The sequence below is a fragment of the Magallana gigas genome, chromosome 4, assembly GCF_963853765.1.
Source record: "Magallana gigas chromosome 4, xbMagGiga1.1, whole genome shotgun sequence".
Classification (NCBI taxonomy): domain Eukaryota; kingdom Metazoa; phylum Mollusca; class Bivalvia; order Ostreida; family Ostreidae; genus Magallana; species Magallana gigas.
Genome location: NC_088856.1, coordinates 19055543 through 19079133, shown reverse-complemented (window position 1 = coordinate 19079133; position 23591 = coordinate 19055543). Strand labels below are relative to the sequence as shown.

The 23591-nt window shown below is 36.9% G+C and overlaps 2 protein-coding genes and 7 non-coding genes across 9 annotated transcripts; 2 read left to right on the top strand and 7 right to left on the bottom strand.

Moving 5' to 3' along the window:
- The first annotated feature begins 6704 nt into the window (after window positions 1–6704).
- Window positions 6705–9231, top strand: LOC117681979 (G-protein coupled receptor Mth2-like). The gene is made up of 2 exons (XM_034448605.2): window positions 6705–6853; window positions 6952–9231. The coding sequence occupies exon 2, from the start codon at window positions 7219–7221 to the stop codon at window positions 8566–8568; it is 1350 nt and encodes a 449-aa protein (XP_034304496.2). The 5' UTR covers window positions 6705–6853; window positions 6952–7218; the 3' UTR covers window positions 8569–9231.
- Window positions 9232–12681: 3450 nt separating this feature from the next.
- LOC105331633 (uncharacterized) lies at window positions 12682–16091 on the top strand. Its single transcript, XM_066083264.1, has 4 exons — window positions 12682–12810; window positions 14652–14905; window positions 14989–15240; window positions 15332–16091. Exons 2-4 carry the CDS (start codon window positions 14679–14681, stop codon window positions 16089–16091), a joined length of 1239 nt encoding a protein of 412 aa, XP_065939336.1. The 5' UTR covers window positions 12682–12810; window positions 14652–14678.
- A 638-nt stretch (window positions 16092–16729) lies between these two features.
- LOC117683368 (U1 spliceosomal RNA) lies at window positions 16730–16893 on the bottom strand. Its single transcript, XR_004597435.2, has one exon. It is a non-coding gene; the product is annotated as a U1 spliceosomal RNA (small nuclear RNA).
- A 682-nt stretch (window positions 16894–17575) lies between these two features.
- On the bottom strand, window positions 17576–17684 carry LOC136275189 (U6 spliceosomal RNA). The gene has a single exon (XR_010713718.1). It is a non-coding gene; the product is annotated as a U6 spliceosomal RNA (small nuclear RNA).
- A 1148-nt stretch (window positions 17685–18832) lies between these two features.
- Window positions 18833–18996, bottom strand: LOC136275212 (U1 spliceosomal RNA). Its single transcript, XR_010713741.1, has one exon. It is a non-coding gene; the product is annotated as a U1 spliceosomal RNA (small nuclear RNA).
- Window positions 18997–19678: 682 nt separating this feature from the next.
- LOC136275188 (U6 spliceosomal RNA) lies at window positions 19679–19787 on the bottom strand. The gene has a single exon (XR_010713717.1). It is a non-coding gene; the product is annotated as a U6 spliceosomal RNA (small nuclear RNA).
- A 1148-nt stretch (window positions 19788–20935) lies between these two features.
- LOC136275211 (U1 spliceosomal RNA) lies at window positions 20936–21099 on the bottom strand. Its single transcript, XR_010713740.1, has one exon. It is a non-coding gene; the product is annotated as a U1 spliceosomal RNA (small nuclear RNA).
- Window positions 21100–21781: 682 nt separating this feature from the next.
- On the bottom strand, window positions 21782–21890 carry LOC136275187 (U6 spliceosomal RNA). The gene has a single exon (XR_010713716.1). It is a non-coding gene; the product is annotated as a U6 spliceosomal RNA (small nuclear RNA).
- Window positions 21891–23038: 1148 nt separating this feature from the next.
- On the bottom strand, window positions 23039–23202 carry LOC136275210 (U1 spliceosomal RNA). Its single transcript, XR_010713739.1, has one exon. It is a non-coding gene; the product is annotated as a U1 spliceosomal RNA (small nuclear RNA).
- Between the last annotated feature and the right edge of the window lie 389 nt (window positions 23203–23591).

Genomic DNA, 23591 nt, shown 5'->3' with positions numbered 1-23591 from the left:
ATTGGATAGCAAAAGATATTTCAGTTAAATTTATTTTTTTACATTTCTAATAATTTTATACTAAATTTTGTACAAGACATAGACTTTGGTATCGGTTAATTTAATAATGTGCAAATATTAAAACAGAAAATCGATAGGTACTCGTTATCACTGATTATCTTAACATTTTATGATTTTACGAATAACCTCTAAAAGGTAAACCAACAAATTAGGATACGTTTTCGTTGTTTGAAAACTTATTAGAAGAACAATTGTTTGTAATATCTTTTGAAATAAAATTTTCAATTTTCAATATAACAGAGAAAACATGTGAAAGAATGCACCCTTTCAACGTGTTACATATGATAGGAGTCAAATTTGGCCTCCATAATTTATCGTTTTCAAAAGTGTTTTAGTTGCATAAAATTTATGTTGTTTTTGTTTTACAAGAGATTTGATAAAATGTACATGACAGTTATGTTTCAACTATTTATTCTTATATGAACAGAGGTGACGTTATTTTATCAGAATCAGCCAAAAACTGACATTTTTCTGATCTTTTCTTGAATGAGAAATAAAGAGCGACACTTTGAACAAGGAAAAAATGCCACTTAAGGTCAGACGACACGTTCCTTAATTTTATATAACTTTTTCCAGGAATTTGTTGATGATTTACTACTATTTTGACAGGCTTTCTTGCAAAAAATTAAGGTACCTTTCCAGGCATTTCTGCAAAATACTAGAGTATGCAATTTCCTATAAAATCTTCTTGAAAATGCACTTGCATTGCTGATATAAAAATAAATACATCTACAGCACAGCAAAATTCACTATGCTGTTTTGGAACTCTATGTCTGCCGGGGCGGGGATTCGTACTCACGACCTGTAGAACCATGTAGACACATGACCACATTGTATGGAACGCCTCAACTGCCTCATGTAGGTAATCTTCATAATATGATGATACTTCAACATTATATGATGGTACTTCAACATTACATACTGATATTTCAACATTACATGATGGTACTTTAACATTACATGCTGATACTTCAACATTACATGATGCTACTTTAACATTACATGCTGATACTTCAACATTACGTGATGGTACTTTGACATTACGTGATGGTACTTTAACATTACGTGCTGATAATTTAACATTACATGCTGATACTTTAACATTACATGATGGTACTTTAACATTACGTGCTGATAGTTCAACATTACATGATGGTACTTTAACATTACGTGCTGATACTTTAACATTACATGCTGATACTTCATTATATGATGGTACTTCACTATGCGGTGGTTCTAAAAATAGGGAAGTTTTAACATTGGGCTGTTTCTCTGTGTCAGAGATTGATCATATAGGACTAAGGTCCACTGAGACTAGTTTGGATCATGTCAAAAAGCTGGAACTACAAATAATAAAAAACAGGAATCTGCTTGAAAAATAAATGTTATTGAAAAACTGTAGATACTCAGATTATGAAAACCACTGGCAAACAATTTGTGAGAAATTATAACAAGTTTTATGACATATGTGATTGCTTAAACTATTCTCTCTTTTTTTTAATTATATTGACTTGTGAACAAATATTTTGATACATGCACCCCCTTTTCCATTGTATTTTTTTTTAATCTTCTATATCTCCCTTTTTTCTATTTTCATTTACTGCAATTTTTTTTTATCTATATATATTTTTTTTGCAAGAAAACACGTTTTCACACTACACTGATAATCTATTTCCTTTAGATTAATAAGGTATTACAATATGTAGAATCTTGAAATGTATGAAATATGTCTGAAATATGTGTGTATGTGGATTTATGTGTAAACAAAAAAAAAAAAAATAAATAAAATAAAAAAAAAAGCTGGAACTGAAGAAGTACACAATACACTACAGCTCATGAGAGAGGATCTCTACTGAATAAAATATTGTCGGAACATACAATTTGTTTTGGTGCAATGTACATGTATTTAGGCAAAGACAACCACACAGGCAACTTAGAAGATCATGCAAAGGATAAAGCATTGCATTGCTGTTGAATCTGATTTTAGCAGTAACTGTACTGTTGAACAAATCAGTGCTTTCATTGACCACTCTTTCACGTGGATCTCCAGGAAGAACCCATTAATCCCGATAAGTCCAATCTACATGTAACATGAATGACAGAAGTATTTGTTTAGGTGCTTTTTAAAAAAAAAATTAGCTGTTCACTCTGACTAAGCGCCAAAAGATTGGGTTCTGAATGCACATTTTTAGACCGAAATTCCCTGAAGGACTTTTGGTACCCCCTGATTTTTATGCGCTGAGCCCCAATGAACTCACAATGCAGCCATTCTTTAAAATTTAAAATGACCCATTTAAAAGACAACACTTAATTAAATAGTAGCATTTGTTGAGTATCTCGATCTAAACAAGTTTTAGTGGACCTTAGTCCAATCTGATCAATCTCGGAAACAGAGAAACAGCCCAGTATTAAAAACTTTACAGGCATTCACGTGTTCTGGGTTTTAGCGTATTTCGTTCCCTAGGCGACGCTTCCCTAACCTTATTTTTAGAACTACCGCATAGTGAAGTACCATCATATAATGAAGTATCAGCATGTAATGTTAAAGTATCAGCATGTAATGTTGAAGTATCAGCATGTAATGTTGAAGTATCAGCATGTAATGTTAAAGTACCATCATGTAATGTTAAAGTATCAGCATGTAATGTTGAAATATCAGCACGTAATGTTAAAGTACCATCATGTAATGTTAAAGTATCAGCATGTAATGTTGAAGTATCAGCATGTAATGTTGAAGTATCAGCATGTAATGTTAAAGTACCATCATGTAATGTTAAAGTATCAGCATGTAATGTTGAAGTATCAGCACATAATATTAAAGTGCCATCATGTAATGTTAAAGTATCAGCATGTAATGTTGAAGTATCATCATATTATGAAGATTATCTACATAAGGCAGTTGAGGCGTTCCATAACATTGAATTTAATTTCAATCATTTTTAAAATAACTATAAAATTGATATTTTTATTGGAACTCTTTAATACAAGGAGATACAAAAAAGATTCTCGAGGAACGTGTCGTCTGACCTTAATAACAAAATATCATAGATCTGAATGATTCTTTTTCACGTATTTCTTTCATACATGTGAAGTTTATGAGTTTGAATTTTTAACAACACTTTGCGATCGGAATTTTTCGGCACGAATATTTTTAAGCTTTTGCTAAATTGTGCCAGTTGTGAAAGGGGCTGACGTTTGAGTCCCGAATATGAACAATGAAAAAAAGTAAAGAGTTTTTAAATACTAGTAGTAGTTACAGTATCATAGTAGTGAGTGGTTGACTGCCCCCCCCCCCCCCTATCTCTCTCTCTCTCTCTGATCGCAGGGAAATAGTTCGCAAATTTGACCCTTTTTGATGTTGGTTAGATGATATGACGAATTGTAGCTACATGATACATAATCAAACCAACTTGTTGAAGCCTTACCACGGGTATAAAGAATAAAAGACGATTTTTAAAATACAATTGTCATACGTAAGAATTACAATGTAATATGCGATATTCCCATGAATAGTTACAAATAAATATGATGTAAAAATTTAAAGAATGATTTTTAAATAAATCAAAAGCTATCAATATTTATTACAATTTACATACATAATTTATTGTACTGCATTTCACTCTAATCAATGATCTTACCTTTCAGGATTCATATCACTTAGTTTTTTGGTTTTTTTTGCTAATTATAAATATATAATTATTGGATTTTTTGAACAATTCGGATATACCCTGTTTTACCTTTTCTGTGTCAAAAGGTAAAATTTTAACATTATTTATCAGCAAATTAAAAGAAATAAACGTTACTCGCATCAAGAAATTTAAATATAACTTATCACATAATTGAGTAAATATTAGAAACTATTAAAGCCAGCCACAATTAATTTTTATTCCATAGAAAAAAATATCAGACAACATCAATGTTAATTAGTTACGAAATAATCGATGGTTCAATGACTTGCAAGTGTAATGCATGGTTATACAAATAGGTCAGTGGCATCGGAAGCAAACTGAAAGGGGGGGGGGGGGGCACTAGACTAACCATCAGAAATCTTCACTGGCAAAAAAAAAAAAAAAAAAAAAAAAACAAATAAAAAAATAAATCCCAAATTCATGAAAATCCTATTCCGTTTTTATTTTTTGTCTTTGTTTTTTTTTTTTTTTTGGGGGGGGGGGGGGGGGGAGGTTCCCGACGCCTATGTAGCTATAGTTTACGGTGCATTTCAGTTTTCATTCAGTGTCAAAACAAGGGAAAAAGGGAAGATACTTTTGTTGTGAAGTATTTCAAAATAAATGTTTGGTTTTTTTTTTGGCATTAGAATCTTGGTAGAAATATTACTATTGCTGCTTATATTAACCTGACATTTCTTATCTTTTGGTGTATTACGTCAGTTATTCATTTTTGAAGTAAATACAAATTTATTCATTTTTGTTTTAATTAAATGAGATTTTCAAAGGTTAAATAAGTTAAATAAGTAGTTAAACCGTTGCATATGTAAACAAGTATTTACAATATTAACTGATGTTTTGATTTCAGACTAACAGAGGGCAAAATGAAGATTCTTGCCATACTGATCTGCATCCATTTTTCTATCGTAACACGATTTTCCAATTCGTTGTCCTTCAATCTTACAAACCTAATGATGCATCAACTAACCATGTGTGGACCGGCGGGCATTTGCAATATAACTCGTTTCAACTTCAAAGATCTAGATATGCAAAATATGCCGAACAGCCACAAACTGTGTCCAAATTGTTTTTGTGACAATTCGTGTTTTGGTAGGGGCGATTGTTGTCCGGACAAATACTTTGCCCTCAGTGGCCTAGTCTGTGATAATGTGACCTTTGTTAATGCCACACAAGATGAGAGTCGACTTCAGAGATCATTTTTTCTTACCATTAAAAATTGTCCTCACGGAACTGAACAAGTCAAGGCAAAAATGTGTGAACATGAATATGAAGATCTGAATAAACTAAAGTGTCCACCAGTGACCAGCACTATAACTAATTTAACGTATGCTAATAGATTTTGTGCACAATGCCATGATGAAACATCCTATCAATTCTGGAATCTGGACATTAAATGTAAAGAATTTCTGGATATCAACTTTTTATCGTCATTCAAAGAAGTTATCAGTAGTGGAATCGAAAAGAGGTGTGTCATGCAGTTTGTACCACACGAAGAAACCCCTGCGTTCAACTGCTTCCATCGACATTTTTATCATTTTAATTCATGTAACAAGACCGGATTCTGGAAAACAAGAGATGATGATGTTTTAAATGCTTGCGAATCAGTGTACGTCAATAACGATACCTTATTTAAAAACTCGTACTGTAGAATGTGCAATCCGACATTCTACGAAGGAGGAGTAATTACACAGTGTAATGTTACCGGACTATGGAACTTCTTTGATAACAGAATTAAGCAAGCTTGCTCCAGATTTGGATTGAATGAAGGCACACTACCATTCAAAAACATATTTTGCCGAATTTGCAATGCTCCCGAAAATATGAGGGACAGTTACGTAGATGCATCTGCGAGCGTAAAGATCGAAGTTCTAATAAATACAGATAAAAATAACGTTTACTACACAACTATAGAAATGTACAATTTTCTCAAAGACTATTTTAAATTTGTGATAAACGCCATTCCTAAATCCGAACATAAAATGACGGAAAAAATTCAGACCCTCAACATGACAAACTTAATATATAAATTGTTTTCAATGAAAAAATATGTCGGAGTATGCAAAAATTATAGCATTCCTAAAAAACTTTCAAGTCTTTTTATTCCCTGCAGCTGTCACCCTTCGTGCTTTCTTTTTGAGGATTGTTGTGAAGACTTTGTATTACAATATCCAACAGGATGTATTGACGCTAAAGCGTTAGGTGGCGAGTATTTCAAAAGGAGTTACTCTGGGCCTGAATACCTTGTAACTAATGGATGTTTCATGCAGTTTCGGTACCCGGTGTATTTGGAGAAATTATGTCGACAAGGGGGAAACAGCACTATACTTTCTTCCCATCCAGTACTTGATAGAAATACAGGCATTTCCTATTTGAATATGTTTTGTTATATGTGTAATAAACCGCCGAATCGACCTAGCTTTGAACTGGGAGAACCATGGGACATTGAAATGTATTGTGATAAATTTATTGAGCACAGGAACTTTTTAACGGTGAATCATTTAATCAAAACCATCATTGAAACCTACTGTAACGTGACGTATATGCCGAATTCATATAAACATAAAACAGCAATGTGCAGTAAATCAGAATATGTAAGATATAATGGAAAATGTAATTCAACTGGAAAATGGCAGGTTGAAGATCCTGAAATAAAATATGCATGTGAAAACGTTTCATTTTTGCCGTTTAATGAATTCTATTCACAGTCTGGAATCATAAACACAACGTATTGTGAACGTCCTCAAAAAAATGCATTTTGTGCAATATGCAATCCGGAAGTCACTAAAGATATACTTACTGTTTCCGGTTGTTTCTTTACTGAAGGACATTTTTTGTACGATGAACTGAACGTAATTGGCTGTGAGTTTTTCCCGCAAATTGAATTTTATTCGCTTTATAAGAATTTATTTTGTAAACTTTGCAACACCATATTTCCTCAATATCATTGTGCTATATTAAGTCCTTATGTCCCTCCAAAGTTTTTGTCAAAAAGTCTGGAATGGTATCCGATCTACAGAAATTTATTTGTGTATTCTGACCATGATGAGGTTCTTTCTGAAAACGAATCACCTATATGTAAATCAACACAAGCATACATCTCAAAATTGGTGAGTTTTTATTCCTTAGTTCTTATATCCTACATGATATTATTATTATTGATTGTCATACGTGAATCCACGTGCAGATATATCTTTGTATTTTACAGAACCAATGTCGAAACTTGACCTGTTATCCTGGGAAGTATTTACATAATGGAACATGCCGAGCACTCTTCACCGTCTCGAAAAACTTGGGATATTTCTCAACATTAGACTACCAAGGAAACGTGTCTTCTCTATTGCCAGTTTACGATTTATTAGTCATCATATCAAAAGAAATCAAACAAACAATATCGTCCGAGCTTCAGATAGATTCAGATTCAATAGAGTATTTGTTTGTTCAAATAGACCAGACTTGCTTTAAAAAAAATCAAATGTTATCTTCTCAGCAGTTTTCAGGTAGTGTATCTGTAGGTTTATTTATCAAACGCGCTGTGCAGAGAGTTAATTTTGAGATGCTGTTAATTGCATTTACAACCAAGATGATGATTTCTAGAAATGAAACCGTGTATCTTCAATTTTCTTTCACTAAACGCATAAGCAACTTACATTTTAATCCATATAAACTATATCTTGCCGAATATTTCTCGCGTTGTACTCTACCAGAATTTGTTAAATATCAAGTCGTAGCAAATAGACAAAAATATCAAACTGTTTGGATCTCTAAACAATTGACTTGCGTTCAAGTTTCACTTGATTTTGATGAATATCATTTAGATAAACAGTCGGGAAAATTAACTGTATTTGGCATAGATAAGATCTATGATCAAGACTTGTTTGTAACTCTTCCTGATGGATCAGCAAGAATCTGTGTTGAAGACCTTGACATTGAAACCAACACAGTCGCACTTTTTTCAAATCAAGAGTCTGAATTCCTTCTTTCAAAACTAACGCTAATTCTAAATGTTATTTCCATTCTGTGTTTATTGATTTCATTTCTAATTTATGTTTTTAAAAAAGATTTGAGAACAGTGCCGGGGAAAATTAATATGTTATTGATACTCTCGCTGGGTCTTACTCTGACAGTTTTTCAGTTAAGTAAATTTGGAACACCACAAAAAATGGCATGTGTTGGGTTTGGAATAGCCCTTCATTATTTTTGGCTGATGTCGTTTTCTTCAATGATGGTGAGTTCTTTTCATATGTATCGAATTTTTCAATTTTCAAACATAAATACAAGCGACGGCTTTAATAAGATCCTTAGAGTATACATAACTTTTATTACTATTTCTCCATGCGTTGTAGTCGTTTTAAATATTATAATATCTTGGCAGGTCTCTGGCAATGGAGATATTGGGTATGGTAATAGGAGGTGTTTTATTGACAATCCTTATTCACGATTAGCCTCCTTCATCATACCCATTGGTGTGATCTGCATCTGCAGTTTACTTTTCTTTGTTAGAACCATTATTTCCATAAAACGCGTTCCCAATATTCCCGGAAATCAATCTGTTAGGAATGAATTTGGAATTTTTTGTCGTTTATTCACAATTACTGGGATAGCATGGGCTCTTCAGATTATCGATGGCTTTCTTCCTTTTTCAACGTTCTCGTATATCTCTTCAATAATCAACAGTTTGCAAGGAACTGCAATATTTATAGCTTTTTTCTTGAACAAAAGAGTCATGAATTGTAAATGCACGACCCGGAATGACTCGCACAATAAAACACAAGCTAAAAGAGAGTCAACAGAGGAATCGTATACAGATGTCACCAGGCTATGATGTTATTTTTTTTTTTTATAGTTTTGCTCTCTTGCCTAGACGCATAAATGGTTTGACGTGCATACTAAATAGAATACTTTTAAACACATTTGCTTTTTTTTTTCAAAATGATATACTTACATGTTGTATAATTACTCTTAATAATCTTTAATAACATTCTTCAATAAAAGCAAAAATTAATAAACGCGTATTATGCGAAAACAATTATCCTCTAACTAAAGTTCTAGCTTATCTTTACTTTTATCTTACTTTGATTAACAAAATAAGCCAAGAATTGGCAATGAATGTAAGCTACAATGAAAAAAATGTCATTAAGTTTTTTCTCATTAATGGTAGGCTGGTATGCATTAAACTAAATAGAAAGCTTTAAAAAAGTTATATTAACAAGTGTATAGTAATTAAAATTACCTACAAACAGTTAATGAATAAACTTTAAAAAATAACTGAGAACGAATAATCATTAAACCCTCGACTGAACATCGCAGAATTGTTGTCCTGGAGTTCTGTAGTCGGGATTTTAAATTCTGGCGATTTGGTGCAAAACTGTAGTAAATAATACCATTGACATTTGATCTTAATATGGAATGGACAGTAGGTTTTTAAAAATTTGATTTCAACCTGCTATAAAATTAATTTATTTTTTGTATTGATGCTTTCGTATATTGTTGTGTGGTTATGTCTGTATAGACTTGTAACTGTGATTTGCTAAAAAAATAAAAGAATAAAATCAACGGCTGGTTGATTTTTAACTGTTACTTATTCATATGTTCATATGATAGTGTTAGCCCTTAAATAAGTAAATTGATTAACAATTTTAACCTCCACCTTTTTATACAACCACCAAACGTTTCTAGATTCAAACGTCCAGCTTTTTAAAATCCACTATTTTTGTTTTACACACATTTACTGTTAGTTTCCAGTCATTACAATATTCATGAAGTGTATCAAGCATGTTTTGTAAGCCCTCTGGAGATTCAGATAATAAAACCATGTCAGCAGCATACATCCTTAAAAACAGTGATACTTCTTAGAGTATGATATCTTCACAATTTGACATAATATGTGAATTGTCAAAACTATTCAAATATAAAGAAAAAAATAGAGGAGACAATGTCTGACCTTGGAGGACTATTTGTTCTTTTCAAAAGGAAAATTTCTATTAACATTATCAAATGCCTTCCGATAGTCTACAAAACAGCAATATAGTTTTTTATTATTCCAAAGATGCTTCTCAATGATACTTTGAAGTGAAAAAATAGCGTTTAATGTTCCACACCTTGCCTAAATCCAAACTGTGTATACATCATTTAGAACAGAATTATCTTCGGATCATTTCATAAATCTATTGTTAAGTATAGTTGTATATATTTTCAACATGCAACTAGTGAGAGTGTTTCCTTTACAATTATCTGTTTCTTCTGGGTAACCCTTTAAAAAATTATATGTACAATGAAACCTTCACATCATGTTTGGGGAAAAATACTTGCGTAACTTAACGGTCCGCTCTTGAGCTGTAATGACAAGCTGCATGCTCGTCAGATTAAAAGCTATAAAAGTTTTTGAAACTGTTGTGAGTTTTGTTGGTTTTTTTTTTCAATTTTCATTTGATTAGACCCAATCACTCCAATTTTCTTCCAGTTTCATTCCAATATCTTTCCTATTTTACCAAGTCCATTCGCGTTGGCCTATCAATTAGACAGGAGTTCCCAGTATATCGTGCCTCGTTCTAGTTTCTTTCATTAATTTCATTTTATTCCATTCCTCTTATATGACCAATCAAATTGTCGAATCATTCCAATTTTATTCCATTTCTCTTGCATGACCAATCAAATTGTCGATTCATTCCAATTTTATTCAATTTCCCTTATATGACCAATCAATTGTCGATTCATTTCAATTTCATTCCATTTCTCTTGTATGACCAATCAAACTGCCGATTCATTCTAATTTTATTCCACTTCTCTTGCTTGACCAATCAAATTGTCGGTTCATTCCAATTTTATTCCAATTCTCTTGCATGACCAATCAAATTGTCGATTCATTCCAATTTTATTCCATTTCTCCTGCATGACCAATCAAATTGTCGGTTCATTCCAATTTCATTCCAATTTTATTCCATTTCTCCTGCATGACCAATCAAATTGTCGGTTCATCCATTTTATTCCATTTCTCTTGAATGTCCAATCAAATTGTCGGTTCATTCCAATTTCATTCCATTTTATTCCAATTTTATTCCATTTCTCTTCAATGACCAATCAAATTGTCGATTCATTTCAATTTCATTCCAATTTTATTCCATTTCTCCTGCACGACCAATCAAATTGTCGGTTCATCCATTTTATTCCAATTTTATTCCATTTCTCTTGAATGTCCAATCAAATTGTCGGTTCATTCCAATTTTATTCCAAATTCATTCGCCCTGATCATTCAGATAGGCCTAACCAGCACATTCAGTGTCTTCCCAACACATCCCAATTCTCTTTGGTCGACCAATCAAATTGTCGCTTCATTCCAATTTTACTCTAATTTCACCTCAGTGTAGTTCCAATTCGCTCGTCTCGGCCAATCAGTGTGCGGTGTACCGCCATTGCTGTAAATCGTCACAAGATGATAGGGACACTAAAATGAGAGTTCTCAAAGAGATAACCAGAGTTGATTGTCAAGTTAGGCGAGTTTGATATAAAAATTAGACATCGAACACGGGATTCAAGTCGAAGAAAAAGGAGGGGAACAGGTAAACAATGTCGGGCGCGTTTGACGTGTGTAATGTGAAGCGCTCATGCAACTGTCAACAGACTCAGTGAACAGATGCGTGTAACATGTGTAAAGACGCAAGGTGCGTGAAATTTAATGCATATTAGTTAGAAGGTACTCCAGTAAAGCTTAAAATCAGCGCAAATGATTTGTTAAAAACTAAAAAGTCTTACTTGACACGATCGTTAGCAAATGCCCCACTCTCGCCGCCCGAAAGAATGCGACACACGTGTGTACACAGTACTGGTCAGCTGCTGGTGTCGGGACAGAAAGCACGAGGTACTGACACATCAGGTGGCTCCTGCACATTATAATTAAATTGATTATTTGCACGTGATATTTTGATTTCTTCTTGATATCAGTTTCAAGTTTGTATTCTAGGTATGATCAGAGACATAAATAACGTTATTGTTACTGGTATGATTTAACTATGCATGAATTTAAAACCGAATTCAAATTGATACCAAGCACGTTTTGTATGTGTATTATAAGACAGTTGTGTGACCCATAACTCATTATAGGAAATGAAAGATACACACGACGCCTCTTGCTTTGCAGAAAACTTACAAAGCTCCAGGAGGATGTTGGTGAAGAATAAAGATGCAGGAGACATCCCCACTTGAACAACCAATGGAGGTCCCATCTCCAATATTAAAAACAAAGGAACGCAGTAAATTTAGAGGCAATAATAGAGGTAATTGTCGAAAGATTGATACAGCATGAAATTTGTACAATGCTGAAGTTTTACCCCCTCCTCCACTCAAAAGTATATTTTTGACTGTCTATAGATTGACTGAACAACTTCATATCATTTATGTGTAGCTTATTGTTAGAGATCACTTAATGTTTCAATCATTATCTTCCACAGTAATTCCTCAGGATTCTACTACAATGCAGCTGCGTATCTGCATGGAATTCCAGATCTGTAAAAAGAAGCTCAGCAGTTGGAACCAGGACCTCCTAGACCAGCTGGATGTAGGACATCGTCTCCAGTTTCCCTGCATCCTGACCAGACTGATGGCCTGCGACCTGGAAGTGGTGAACACGCTCAGACAGCGGGGACTCGGGAACAGTGTCGCCAGACTCCGGCAGAAACTTGCAGAGCTGCTCGGAGAGGAAAACCCCAAGAGAACGGTGCATTACCTGAGCGACTGCCAGATTTTCAGCACCACCCAGACGAGAGGACTGGTCATGGGGATTGTCTTCACCCCCCGTCCACGCCCCCAGGATCCCGTTCTGCCAGTGGCTGACCTCCATCTACTGTCAAGACTCCACCAAGAAAGTTGCCAAGAAACTTCAGGAGTCTGCCACGGAGACAGCTGCGTGGGCCACCAATGTTGGGAACGAGCACGGCCAGGTGCTGATGTCTGTCCTGTCCGCCGGAGAGGGAGCTGGACTGGACTCAACCCGGATTCGTGGACCCCTACCAAGGACTCACCCACCCAGTGACCAGAAGGAAGAGTTTCTGTCCCTCAGGAAGAGGAGAATGTAAGTAGAGAACAATTGCTCTTTAATGTTATATACAGTACCGATCAGACCCAACCTAACACCAGAGTAAACCTCAACTAAATCCATGGTTTACTCTGGGTTTAATTTTTGAAAATTTGGGTCCACTTGGGGTTTACTTTGGGTTTACTCGTGAATTGCTTTTCGAGTCAACTGTACGCACTGAAGTGTGAAGCAGACCTGTATTTTATCTTATCATCCTACTGCCTGGGTGTCTTCCCACCTAGCTAAAATTCTGATTTTCTATGGGTGACTGATTTTAGCTAAGTGGGAATGGTGCACAGGTAAGGTGGTCAAAGATCAAAGGAAATTAGTTACATGTGAATTATAGTCTGTTCAATTATTGACCTTAGGTACATTTTTAATTAAATGAAAAAATAACAGACAAATTCTTAAGATTATATTTTAAAATAAAAAAACATAATGATTAATTAAATACATGTAATAGATGTAAATTTTAATAATTGAAAAGGGTTTGTTTTATGATTGATCTTGGGTAAATTTTATTTTATTTAAAATTACTCGATTTTCATTCTTTTGAGTGATGAGAAGGTATACATAGATGCATTAAATGGGCATGGTCACGATTTTGGTCAAAGAAGGTATTGCACTTCCTATGCTAATTTTCCCGAAAGGAGTTGCAGATGAAATGGAAAAATCAAAGTAAATGAATTTAATGTAATGTTTGTTGTTGTTGCAACGTATAAAGCAGTGTATAATTTTATCTGGAAAGTTTGTACTAACTTTTATAAGAACATTTTATAAATTTTATTTTTTTAATCAAATGAAAAGGTTATGTGGATAGATGATTTAAGAATGTTAGAATAAAGTTACTGAAACGCTTGTTAATGTAATATTCTGCATGCGTGCTTAATTTTTTCAACATTATTACTGTGTGTAGTCCTCGTTAAAACTTGCATTATAAACATTTTTTTCTTTACAATTGATTTTAAAACAATGCACGTAGCAATGTAGAAAGATGATTCCCCCTCCCCCCTTCTTATGAAATAACCGGATCTGTTGATTTCAAAGACACATATACGGGTTGTTATGAGCAAACCCCCCGCCCCCAAAAACAAACAAACAAACAAGCAAACAAAAAATCATTAAAAAGTATCAATCGGTGATGAAACAATAGGTTAATGAAAATATGTACGGATAAATTTTTTATTTAGGCGTTTATCTAGGGATGATTATATTTACAAATCTGACGGTTTTGAAGAGCCAGAATCAAATTTAAGCATGTAGCTCAAAAGAATGACTATAGTAATCAAATTGATATATGTTAACATCAGAATACAGAATATATGGTCATCTTCCTTTTTAATTTATTTATTTTTAATTTTATTTAATTTATAAATATGAAACCTTTCAATAATTGATAGTTCTTAACATTTTTAAAACACTGTAAATCCATGTTATCAAGAATATCTAACAGTATATCACACGTGCATGGTTATTATGCAGGTAGTTCACACCTAAAACAGACTATACCTAGTGCTCACTCAGGTGTGAAAATCAGTTTTAGCCAGGTGGGAATAAGAATTTCAGAATTTTAGCTACGTGGGAATAAACCACTGCCTGTAATTCCTGCCCCTTGTATATTCTGAATACACATGAAGTGGCTGCTTTCAGGGTATACTTCTGATTGGGGTTTACTCTCTGTGTCCACTGTGGGTTTACTTGGGGTTTACTCTGGGTCCACTCTAGTAAACCCAGAAAGTAAACCCAAGGTTTAGTTGGGGTTTACATCTGTTAGGTTGGGTCTGATCGGTACTGTACATGCATTGAAAACAAACACCGACTCCTTCCTTTTATCACAGAGTGATGAGGATCAGCTGCCGGAGCCCATGTCTGGAATGCAACCAGTGCACGACCTGGCTGACTACCTGCTTCAGCTCAGGACACTGACCCGGACCCAACAGGAACAGCTGGTCGTCTTGTGGGACAACCTGGAACCACAGGACCAGCGGCCAGCCGTGTTCCAGTCCGGGACCAGGTCTTCTCCCAAAGGCAGGTTTATGGCTTCCAAGACAGGAAAGTCACCTGTTAAAGCCAATGTGGAGAAGACCAAACGGTAAGAGTGTGTCCGATGGACAACGTTTGAAATTGCACGTTTATTGTAGTACAGTGTTTTGAATGTCTACTTTCTTATTACAGGTCCTTTGTGGGCACAGGTACCGGACCTGCCTCTTACCCAGATGCCAACCGGTACATGGAGGCACTAGTGAAGAGGCTGACGGAAGTCTATCCATCAGCCATCCGTCGCCCAGACGCCCCCACCATCACCAGGTGGAGCCTGATCCAGGCAGCTTACAACAGGATCAGGGAAGTGGTGATGGAGGATCCCAGAGTATCAGCTTTGACCGGCATACAACTGTTGCCACTTAACCAGGCCACCCTGATACTCTGGTAAGTGTCGTGATAAAAATGCATTCATAGTATGCTTACATTGTGTTTGTCATGAGTGTGTGTGTTCTATAATGTACTCTATTCATTACAGGGACCGAAGGCGTCAGGCCAGACAGGAGGAAGTGGTCCTGTCCCAGGGAATTGAGATCTCGGATCCCCCAGTGACAGCCCCACAGCCCCTTCCCCCGCCTCTCAGCAAACCGGCCACCCTAGTGACCTCCAGTGCCCCAGCCCACAGGTACCAGCTGCCACCCAACACGGCAGGCCAGTCCCGCGTCCGGATTAGGTCCCCGCCCAGGATGCTACCCCAGCTGATGCCATCCCCGCCCAGGATCATACGCCATCCCATATTGGGCCCGGCCCCAGTCCAGTACCGCTACCTCTTGACCCAAGTGCCACCAAACCAGACCCCCCAGCCAGCCATTCTCCAGTACCAGGAACGGAGTTCACCCCCCAGACAGTGCCCCCACTGGTTTCTGCTTCCACGGCCTCCTACAGACGAAAAGTCGAGAAGAGGAAGAGAATGGGGGAGTACGTCCGCCAGTACAACCCCCGCCGTGGACCAAGCCAGTGCAGCCAGTGCAAAAAGCCGAAAGTTGCCCCCAGCCACCGGCAGTACTTCGGGAACTGGTACTGCGAGGAGACCAGAGGGGAGAGCTACGAGGACTGGGCCGACAGGATGCGCCTCAGGGGATACACCAGCAGGAAGAGGAGACAGCCCCCGCCAGACGAAGAGGACCCGACAGCTGATCCGCCTTGACAACAAAACTTTGAAAAAAACAAAAAAAACGACATATACACCTAGGAAAAAAAAACAACACCAAAACTTTGAAAAAAAACCCCAAAAATAAACTTTTAATGCTGCCTAGTTATAATTGTACTCTGTATTGATCATCTTACTTTGTATTTTATAGAAACTTAATACAATCCAATAGAATGGGCCCAGTGTATGTCCGAAAAGCGGTCACTTACTAGCATATTCCATTTCCCGTTAAGCTAAATCGAAGCTGGGTGTATATGCTGTTTCACACAAAATCACATCTCTTTCGCGACTGGATGACAATTTTCAAACTTTGTTGTCACGAGCTCGACGTCACAATGAAATATACGCATACACACGGGTCCACAGTCAAAGGGATGCAACTCCTTCTTTTCCTTTGCACAAAGCTTGTGAAAATATCGCGAACTGGCGCTGATCTCTCGAAAAAAAAATTTGCCTGTCAGTGAAACAGTAATGTTTACACCTAAATTAAAATTAATATTAGCACACACATTAACCAAGTAACCAACGCTATTATCAAAAAATAAAGTGGATACACTGATGTCCCGTGTAGTTACATGTAAACATAAATAATTATACATATTTACTGAATTAATTTCTTCCACACTAATCTAAGCTGTTTGCGGCGACTTGCTTTTAAGATTCGATGATGTATAAATTTCCATAAGGTGTCAAATTGTGTGTGTTCTTTTATATTGAATTTTATACCAGGGGTTAGCGCGAACGCAGACCCCCACACTAAAAAATTACGTGCCCGAGTCGCCCGCATTTGGGGCGATCGCAGGGTTCAGCCTATCCGGAGTGCAATGGAATGGCCTCGCCCTGGAGGGACCCCCTTGAGGATCAGGGTGCCCTCTGCACCAGGTAAGTATGATTTGAATGCGGCCAAAGAAGAATTTCAAGCTACGAAGTTGTAATAAAAAGAAGTGTTTAGTGAACTGCATGTACCGCAACAGCAAATTTCAAACACAAATCATCCCAAATAATACATTTTGTCTACACAATTACATAGTTTACAACATTTTCTCACATCTCTGCAACAATTTAACAGCTCACACACTCCCTGTCAAGTCTGAATACGCCCCGTCCGATTTTTCTTAACACAACGTATGACAAACGTTTCGCCGCGTACATGTAGATATGTATTAGGAGAAAGACCATACATTTTGCTTAAAGTAAATACAGCATTTCATGGTCAAATAATTCCCTAAAAAGCGCATATCCGTTCAAAATCTAAACTTACACATGTATCTTGTCAGTAGCATCGTTATCTAAAATAGCACTGTGTAAAACCAGGACCAGCCTGTTCGGGCGGGTGTGGGGCGTTTTTTGTTTTTTGTTTTTTGATGTTTTGTTTTGTTTTGTTTTTTTGTTTTTGAATAAAAGAAAAATATGGAACGCTTCACGAATTCGCGTGTCATCCCTGCCTTGCGCTACATACTCCCCAATCTTCGTGGTGAAGTTCCAATTTCTCGACCAATCAGATTGTCCCCTCATTCCAATTCTCATTCCAATTCTCATTCCAATTCCTATTCCAATTTTTTTGAATAAAAGAAAAATATGGAACGCTTCACGAATTTGCGTGTCATCCTTGCGCAGGGGCCATGCTAATCTTCTCTGTATCGTTCCAATTTTAATATATGTACTGCCGAAAAGCAAGTACAAGTACTTGTACCGTCCCGCGGGAATAAGTACTAAGCTTTGAATAGTATACTGAAACAGCGCGTTCAAATATCTACATACTGTAAACACCATGATTACGTATATATAACGTAACAGGGACGACAACTGTGGTCTCTGTACCGGTGGTATAGTAATAGAATATGATTAGTAAAACTAAGTACCAGCGGTATAAAAAGAGGGATGGCGGTGGCGGATGGGGGTGGCATTCAATATTTGACCTCCGTTTTAGCGATTGATTACAAAAAATCAATCCCAATGACCTCATGAAGTGAAATGTCAGTTCGATGGCACATTTAATTCTCTTTCTTCTGGTATGCAAGTTTTCCTCCCAAGCCCCATATTAATAATTGCAACCCCACCCTCCCTATCTACCCTAGACACGCCCAGCATTGTACATTCACACATAGTGCAATGCGCGTTACTTGACTATACGTGAAGATGAATGGTTCAATTTGAATAAACTAGGTATACAGATGCATGCTGACTGAGAAATTATTGCACTGTTTTAAATACTGAAATACATTTACATTAATCTTACCGCGTTTGATCCTAGAAACTTAATACAATCCAATAGAATGGGCCCAGTGTATGTCCGAAAAGCGGTCACTTACTAGCATATTCCATTTCCCGTTAAGCTAAATCGAAGCTGGGTGTATATGCTGTTTCACACAAAATCACATCTCTTTCGCGACTGGATGACAATTTTCAAACTTTGTTGTCACGAGCTCGACGTCACAATGAAATATACGCATACACACGGGTCCACAGTCAAAGGGATGCAACTCCTTCTTTTCCTTTGCACAAAGCTTGTGAAAATATCGCGAACTGGCGCTGATCTCTCGAAAAAAAAATTTGCCTGTCAGTGAAACAGTAATGTTTACACCTAAATTAAAATTAATATTAGCACACACATTAACCAAGTAACCAACGCTATTATCAAAAAATAAAGTGGATACACTGATGTCCCGTGTAGTTACATGTAAACATAAATAATTATACATATTTACTGAATTAATTTCTTCCACACTAATCTAAGCTGTTTGCGGTGACTTGCTTTTAAGATTCGATGATGTATAAATTTCCATAAGGTGTCAAATTGTGTGTGTTCTTTTATATTGAATTTTATACCAGGGGTTAGCGCGAACGCAGACCCCCACACTAAGAAATTACGTGCCCGAGTCGCCCGCATTTGGGGCGATCGCAGGGTTCAGCCTATCCGGAGTGCAATGGAATGGCCTCGCCCTGGAGGGACCCCCTTGAGGATCAGGGTGCCCTCTGCACCAGGTAAGTATGATTTGAATGCGGCCAAAGAAGAATTTCAAGCTACGAAGTTGTAATAAAAAGAAGTGTTTAGTGAACTGCATGTACCGCAACAGCAAATTTCAAACACAAATCATCCCAAATAATACATTTTGTCTACACAATTACATAGTTTACAACATTTTCTCACATCTCTGCAACAATTTAACAGCTCACACACTCCCTGTCAAGTCTGAATACGCCCCGTCCGATTTTTCTTAACACAACGTATGACAAACGTTTCGCCGCGTACATGTAGATATGTATTAGGAGAAAGACCATACATTTTGCTTAAAGTAAATACAGCATTTCATGGTCAAATAATTCCCTAAAAAGCGCATATCCGTTCAAAATCTAAACTTACACATGTATCTTGTCAGTAGCATCGTTATCTAAAATAGCACTGTGTAAAACCAGGACCAGCCTGTTCGGGCGGGTGTGGGGCGTTTTTTGTTTTTTGTTTTTTGATGTTTTGTTTTGTTTTGTTTTTTTGTTTTTGAATAAAAGAAAAATATGGAACGCTTCACGAATTCGCGTGTCATCCCTGCCTTGCGCTACATACTCCCCAATCTTCGTGGTGAAGTTCCAATTTCTCGACCAATCAGATTGTCCCCTCATTCCAATTCTCATTCCAATTCTCATTCCAATTCCTATTCCAATTTTTTTGAATAAAAGAAAAATATGGAACGCTTCACGAATTTGCGTGTCATCCTTGCGCAGGGGCCATGCTAATCTTCTCTGTATCGTTCCAATTTTAATATATGTACTGCCGAAAAGCAAGTACAAGTACTTGTACCGTCCCGCGGGAATAAGTACTAAGCTTTGAATAGTATACTGAAACAGCGCGTTCAAATATCTACATACTGTAAACACCATGATTACGTATATATAACGTAACAGGGACGACAACTGTGGTCTCTGTACCGGTGGTATAGTAATAGAATATGATTAGTAAAACTAAGTACCAGCGGTATAAAAAGAGGGATGGCGGTGGCGGATGGGGGTGGCATTCAATATTTGACCTCCGTTTTAGCGATTGATTACAAAAAATCAATCCCAATGACCTCATGAAGTGAAATGTCAGTTCGATGGCACATTTAATTCTCTTTCTTCTGGTATGCAAGTTTTCCTCCCAAGCCCCATATTAATAATTGCAACCCCACCCTCCCTATCTACCCTAGACACGCCCAGCATTGTACATTCACACATAGTGCAATGCGCGTTACTTGACTATACGTGAAGATGAATGGTTCAATTTGAATAAACTAGGTATACAGATGCATGCTGACTGAGAAATTATTGCACTGTTTTAAATACTGAAATACATTTACATTAATCTTACCGCGTTTGATCCTAGAAACTTAATACAATCCAATAGAATGGGCCCAGTGTATGTCCGAAAAGCGGTCACTTACTAGCATATTCCATTTCCCGTTAAGCTAAATCGAAGCTGGGTGTATATGCTGTTTCACACAAAATCACATCTCTTTCGCGACTGGATGACAATTTTCAAACTTTGTTGTCACGAGCTCGACGTCACAATGAAATATACGCATACACACGGGTCCACAGTCAAAGGGATGCAACTCCTTCTTTTCCTTTGCACAAAGCTTGTGAAAATATCGCGAACTGGCGCTGATCTCTCGAAAAAAAAATTTGCCTGTCAGTGAAACAGTAATGTTTACACCTAAATTAAAATTAATATTAGCACACACATTAACCAAGTAACCAACGCTATTATCAAAAAATAAAGTGGATACACTGATGTCCCGTGTAGTTACATGTAAACATAAATAATTATACATATTTACTGAATTAATTTCTTCCACACTAATCTAAGCTGTTTGCGGTGACTTGCTTTTAAGATTCGATGATGTATAAATTTCCATAAGGTGTCAAATTGTGTGTGTTCTTTTATATTGAATTTTATACCAGGGGTTAGCGCGAACGCAGACCCCCACACTAAAAAATTACGTGCCCGAGTCGCCCGCATTTGGGGCGATCGCAGGGTTCAGCCTATCCGGAGTGCAATGGAATGGCCTCGCCCTGGAGGGACCCCCTTGAGGATCAGGGTGCCCTCTGCACCAGGTAAGTATGATTTGAATGCGGCCAAAGAAGAATTTCAAGCTACGAAGTTGTAATAAAAAGAAGTGTTTAGTGAACTGCATGTACCGCAACAGCAAATTTCAAACACAAATCATCCCAAATAATACATTTTGTCTACACAATTACATAGTTTACAACATTTTCTCACATCTCTGCAACAATTTAACAGCTCACACACTCCCTGTCAAGTCTGAATACGCCCCGTCCGATTTTTCTTAACACAACGTATGACAAACGTTTCGCCGCGTACATGTAGATATGTATTAGGAGAAAGACCATACATTTTGCTTAAAGTAAATACAGCATTTCATGGTCAAATAATTCCCTAAAAAGCGCATATCCGTTCAAAATCTAAACTTACACATGTATCTTGTCAGTAGCATCGTTATCTAAAATAGCACTGTGTAAAACCAGGACCAGCCTGTTCGGGCGGGTGTGGGGCGTTTTTTGTTTTTTGTTTTTTGATGTTTTGTTTTGTTTTGTTTTTTTGTTTTTGAATAAAAGAAAAATATGGAACGCTTCACGAATTCGCGTGTCATCCCTGCCTTGCGCTACATACTCCCCAATCTTCGTGGTGAAGTTCCAATTTCTCGACCAATCAGATTGTCCCCTCATTCCAATTCTCATTCCAATTCTCATTCCAATTCCTATTCCAATTTTTTTGAATAAAAGAAAAATATGGAACGCTTCACGAATTTGCGTGTCATCCTTGCGCAGGGGCCATGCTAATCTTCTCTGTATCGTTCCAATTTTAATATATGTACTGCCGAAAAGCAAGTACAAGTACTTGTACCGTCCCGCGGGAATAAGTACTAAGCTTTGAATAGTATACTGAAACAGCGCGTTCAAATATCTACATACTGTAAACACCATGATTACGTATATATAACGTAACAGGGACGACAACTGTGGTCTCTGTACCGGTGGTATAGTAATAGAATATGATTAGTAAAACTAAGTACCAGCGGTATAAAAAGAGGGATGGCGGTGGCGGATGGGGGTGGCATTCAATATTTGACCTCCGTTTTAGCGATTGATTACAAAAAATCAATCCCAATGACCTCATGAAGTGAAATGTCAGTTCGATGGCACATTTAATTCTCTTTCTTCTGGTATGCAAGTTTTCCTCCCAAGCCCCATATTAATAATTGCAACCCCACCCTCCCTATCTACCCTAGACACGCCCAGCATTGTACATTCACACATAGTGCAATGCGCGTTACTTGACTATACGTGAAGATGAATGGTTCAATTTGAATAAACTAGGTATACAGATGCATGCTGACTGAGAAATTATTGCACTGTTTTAAATACTGAAATACATTTACATTAATCTTACCGCGTTTGATCCTAGAAACTTAATACAATCCAATAGAATGGGCCCAGTGTATGTCCGAAAAGCGGTCACTTACTAGCATATTCCATTTCCCGTTAAGCTAAATCGAAGCTGGGTGTATATGCTGTTTCACACAAAATCACATCTCTTTCGCGACTGGATGACAATTTTCAAACTTTGTTGTCACGAGCTCGACGTCACAATGAAATATACGCATACACACGGGTCCACAGTCAAAGGGATGCAACTCCTTCTTTTCCTTTGCACAAAGCTTGTGAAAATATCGCGAACTGGCGCTGATCTCTCGAAAAAAAAATTTGCCTGTCAGTGAAACAGTAATGTTTACACCTAAATTAAAATTAATATTAGCACACACATTAACCAAGTAACCAACGCTATTATCAAAAAATAAAGTGGATACACTGATGTCCCGTGTAGTTACATGTAAACATAAATAATTATACATATTTACTGAATTAATTTCTTCCACACTAATCTAAGCTGTTTGCGGTGACTTGCTTTTAAGATTCGATGATGTATAAATTTCCATAAGGTGTCAAATTGTGTGTGTTCTTTTATATTGAATTTTATACCAGGGGTTAGCGCGAACGCAGACCCCCACACTAAAAAATTACGTGCCCGAGTCGCCCGCATTTGGGGCGATCGCAGGGTTCAGCCTATCCGGAGTGCAATGGAATGGCCTCGCCCTGGAGGGACCCCCTTGAGGATCAGGGTGCCCTCTGCACCAGGTAAGTATGATTTGAATGCGGCCAAAGAAGAATTTCAAGCTACGAAGTTGTAATAAAAAGAAGTGTTTAGTGAACTGCATGTACCGCAACAGCAAATTTCAAACACAAATCATCCCAAATAATACATTTTGTCTACACAATTACATAGTTTACAACATTTTCTCACATCTCTGCAACAATTTAACAGCTCACACACTCCCTGTCAAGTCTGAATACGCCCCGTCCGATTTTTCTTAACACAACGTATGACAAACGTTTCGCCGCGTACATGTAGATATGTATTAGGAGAAAGACCATACATTTTGCTTAAAGTAAATACAGCATTTCATGGTCAAATAATTCCCTAAAAAGCGCATATCCGTTCAAAATCTAAACTTACACATGTATCTTGTCAGTA

Bases quoted from the DNA above. Each gene is read 5' to 3' on its own strand.
- LOC117681979 (XM_034448605.2), top strand. From the start codon at position 7,219: ATGTTATCTTCTCAGCAGTTTTCAGGTAGTGTATCTGTAGGTTTATTT.
- LOC105331633 (XM_066083264.1), top strand. From the start codon at position 14,679: ATGTCTGGAATGCAACCAGTGCACGACCTGGCTGACTACCTGCTTCAG. The intron at 14,906-14,988 runs GTAAGAGTGTGT...TTCTTATTACAG, and splicing joins AATGTGGAGAAGACCAAACG to GTCCTTTGTGGGCACAGGTA. The intron at 15,241-15,331 runs GTAAGTGTCGTG...TATTCATTACAG, and splicing joins CAGGCCACCCTGATACTCTG to GGACCGAAGGCGTCAGGCCA.